We start from the raw sequence: 3,954 nt of genomic DNA on the forward strand, positions 1-3,954 counted from the left end.
CCTTTACAAAGTTGCTCTGCTGGAAATTACGCCTAAACACTTCTTGTCCCGGGTAAAACGACACCTCTCTGCTGCGCAGGTTATATGCTCGCTCGTTACGCTGGTGTTGCATTTGCATCGAGCTTCGGGCTGACTGACGGATGAGATCTAGGGAATCGTCCTTGCTGAACTGAACCGTCCTATCCTCTAGTAATTCCAATTCCCTCAATACTCGATAACTCTTCCCATCGGTTATCATGTGCTGTCCAAATAACATCCTATAGGGGGTGGTCCTGATGGCTGAGTGCAGACTTGAGCGTAGCGCACAACAGATGCTGCTGAGTCTCTCATCCCAGTTCTTTTGGTTTGGGTGTATATAAGCCTTGATGGCCGCTAGTACTGAACGATTTACTCGTTCGGACGCATTGGCCTGGGGAGCATATAATGCTGTATACATGTGATTGACATTATATTTTTCCAGCAAAGCATTGAACACTATTGACTTAAACTGGACCCCATTATCCGACACTAGCGTTTCAGGTATCCCATTGCAGTGGAAAATTTCCTGCTTCAGAAAAGGGATTATGGCGTCGGCTGTAAACTTCCGCACTGGCTTCAAAAATGGAAATTTAGATGCATGGTCGACTACTATAAAAAGTCCGATATTCCCTGAACTACTTCGCGGATATGGGCCTAAAAAGTCTACGTACAAGCGCTGAAAGACCCGTTCGGAAGAGCCTGATTTCCCCAAAGCTGGCCTTAAGGTTTTGTTAGGATGTTTGGTTGCCTTGCAAACATCACAATTATTTACATATTCCTTTACATCTACCACCGGCCAGGCAAAAATCCTCCAGCTGAACCCTCCCAGAGGGTGCCGGCCGGGCAATGGGCACTGCATTACCCCGGATCGGGTTAATGCATTGCCGTTTGCTCTGTCCGAGGTAATGCAGTGTCTAGCTAAGGCCGGGTCCAGGTCTCCCGATATAAAAAAAATTGGGGGAACTGAACCATGGCCATGGCTGGAGGTGCCTGGCGGACAGGCATAAAACGCTAGGGGGTGGTCCCCCCGATAAATATTAACCACATGGACCGGAGCAAGGATCGAACAGGGACTGGGATGTCAGTCCAAACGTCGGTGGAAAGCGTGACTGCTACCACCGGCGGGCACGGGGAGGAGCAATCCTCTCTGCGTGTCGCCAGTGGTCACAACTCTGATATGGCGGGAGCAGGTCATATTGGTTTCAAAGCTACTGCCACCAAAACGCCTCTCTGCAAGCTAAGCCGCACGGGTGCCGTGGTCGAAACAGACTCGGACCTGGAGAGCGTGCTCAGCATAAGCAGAACGGAGGAAGAGAGCCTTCTCCGCTCGCCTGAACCAGGTACCAGCTCCCTTCGTAGGGAAGGGCCGAAGCGTTCTAGAGAGGGGATGAAGGCTAAGGCCCAATACAAGGCGTCCCTCAAAATCCAAAGCCGGCTACAAGGCAAAGAGGACATCTCCCAAGAGGAGAAGTCCAAACTAGCCTGGGCTGAGCAAAAGGTAGAAGAGGGGCGTCTCCACTACGCGCAGCTGCCTCAGATGAAGGCGATGAAGGGTGAATTCGCCAATAGGGTTAAGGAAATGATGGCCACCAAAAGGCAACGCTCGACCGAAAGTGCCAAGGACACTCCGGCGGGCAAGCGGCAACGCGGGCCCAAGGTGGTTATCCCTCAACCTTCTAAGACGAAGAAGCCCAAACAGAAGGCCAAGGTGAGCGACGTGTCCAAGAGGCACCTCATCGTGGCCCTGATCGACCGCAGCGACGAAAATGGGAAGATGACGGCGGCGCAGTGGAAACAGGTCCACGCCCAGCTGGTAGACTGCCTTTTCGCGCGAATGGAGGAAGCGCCGGACGCTGCCATGCCCACCTTTGACGGTGCGGGATGGCTGAACGGGATGAAGATCCTCAAATGTAATGATGACCCGACGAGGAAGTGGCTGTTGCAAGTGGTGCCCAAATTGGAAGCTCTTTGGGAGGGGGCCAAGCTTGAGGTAGTGGACAGGGAGATGATCCCTTCCATCCCAAAGGCGAAGGTGCTCTTCCCCATTGCAGTCCAGGGAGACCGAGCACTGAAACTTCTCCAGAGGCAGAATACAGAGGTGCCTACGGCGGACTGGAAAATCCTGCATGCTGGTAGCCCATTACCCAATGAGGGGGGCCAGCACATGATCATCCAGATCAACAAGGAGGCAGAGGACATCCTCTACCCGAGATTCGGGAAGATGGCATGGGGCGTAGGCAGTGTCTACCTACGTCTCAAAAAGCGCCACCCCGAGGACAAGGACGCGCATACCCTGCAGGAAGTCGAGGTGGAAAAGGACTTAGGTCTGGAGTCCATCGTAGAGGCCGCCCAGGATCTTGCGCTGGACGACTCTGATGCCGCAGAGGACGAGGACGGTGACCTGACTATAATAGTCAACCCGTCGAGTGCAGTTGAGCCAGCCTCGCACATTGAGAGTGCTGCAGCTCAACTTGCATAAAAGCAAGCTCGCGTCGGCGGAGCTCCTCATTGCCTTGGAGCAAGACATTGCTTTGGTCCAGGAGCCATGGCTTGCCTCCGGCAATGCTGTGGCCGGACTAAAGTCCTCCAATTACAATCTCTTCTACCCACCCACCACCGCCGTACTTGTACGAAAGGGCATCCATGCTTATCTTATGTCTCATTACAGCACTGAAGACCTGGCTGCGGTGATGCTTGAAAGCGAGGACAAGCGCCTTATGGTAGCATCCTGCTACATGGCACACGACAGGCCAGCTCCACCGGAAGAGCTAAGGAGTCTGGTGGCGGAAGCCAGTCCGAAAGACCAGAAACTCATAGTTGGTACGGACGCCAATGCCCACCATAGCGTGTGGGGAAGCCCCGATATCAACGAAAGAGGTGAGTCACTTCTAGACTTTATACTATCCACTAACCTAGATGTAGCAAACGTGGGGGAGGAGCACACCTTCGTAGGCCCCACCTCGTCCAACGTACTAGATCTAACACTCGTAATGGGGAACTGTACTTTGGTATCTGGCTGGAGAGTCCTTGAAAGACCATCCTTCTCAGACCACAAGTACATTCAGTTTAAGTGCGAATTTAAACACTCTCCGAAGATAACTGTCTATAGAAACCCCCGGAACACAAACTGGGAAAAGTTTAAAAAGACAGTTACCTCGAAGCTCGCGAATCGTGCGGGCACAGTGACATCCCCGGAAGAGATAGAATCGTCCCTAGAGACCCTCTCCAAGGAGCTACTGGATGCATACCACGCAGCATGCTCACCCTCGAGAACGAAAAAGAGAACCAGACCACTATGGTGGAACCGGGACCTATCGCTTCAAAGAAATAACCTCAAAGAATTCTTCAAAATCGCCAAACAGGCGAACGAGGAGATAATCGATGAGGAATACAAAACCCTACTCAGGGAGTACAAGAAGGAAATACGCAGGGCACAAAGAAACTCGTGGAGGAACTTCTGCTCCAATATCGAGAAAGTCCCAGAAACGGTTAGACTCCGGAAGTTGCTATCAAAGCAACCTGCCATACAAAGTCAGCTGAAACGAAATGATGGACAATGGACTGAGGGCAGCGAAGATGCCCTAACAGCACTAATGGAAGCCCACTTCCCAGGATGCACCGAGGTTTCTGACGCTACAGAGCATCAGGACCTAGCAACTGAGGAACAGCACCCCCCAACAGATCTCATATCGTCTAGGAGAATCCACTGGGCTATAGACTCCTTTGTGGGTACGAAAGCACCTGGACTAGACGGTATATTCCCAGCCATGCTACAGGTGACCAAAGACGTGATCACCCCATGGCTCTCTGCAATATACTCAGCTTGCCTGAGCACGGGCTATATCCCTATTCAATGGAGGACCTCGAGGATTGTCTTCCTTCCAAAGGCAGGAAAGTGCAGCCATATGAGCCCCAATGACTACAGACCGATAAGCC

The 3,954-nt window shown here is 52.3% G+C and overlaps 1 protein-coding gene across 1 annotated transcript; it reads left to right on the plus strand.

The window, feature by feature from the left end:
- The first annotated feature begins 1,405 nt into the window (after positions 1–1,405).
- Positions 1,406–2,709, plus strand: LOC111078116. The gene is made up of 3 exons (XM_041595995.1): positions 1,406–1,588; positions 1,700–2,414; positions 2,687–2,709. The coding sequence occupies exons 1-3, from the start codon at positions 1,406–1,408 to the stop codon at positions 2,707–2,709; spliced, it is 921 nt and encodes a 306-aa protein (XP_041451929.1).
- Positions 2,710–3,954: the final 1,245 nt, after the last annotated feature.

The sequence above is a fragment of the Drosophila obscura genome, unplaced genomic scaffold (assembly GCF_018151105.1).
Source record: "Drosophila obscura isolate BZ-5 IFL unplaced genomic scaffold, ASM1815110v1 contig_139, whole genome shotgun sequence".
NCBI classification, from domain to species: domain Eukaryota; kingdom Metazoa; phylum Arthropoda; class Insecta; order Diptera; family Drosophilidae; genus Drosophila; species Drosophila obscura.

What these genes read in the sequence shown, in the direction of transcription:
- LOC111078116 (XM_041595995.1), top strand. Translation starts at nt 1,406, where the DNA reads ATGAAGGCTAAGGCCCAATACAAGGCGTCCCTCAAAATCCAAAGCCGG. An exon ending in AGGGTGAATTCGCCAATAGG is followed by an intron (nt 1,589 to 1,699) that starts GTTAAGGAAATG and finishes CAACCTTCTAAG; the next exon opens with ACGAAGAAGCCCAAACAGAA. An exon ending in TGCCGCAGAGGACGAGGACG is followed by an intron (nt 2,415 to 2,686) that starts GTGACCTGACTA and finishes GTCTCATTACAG; the next exon opens with CACTGAAGACCTGGCTGCGG.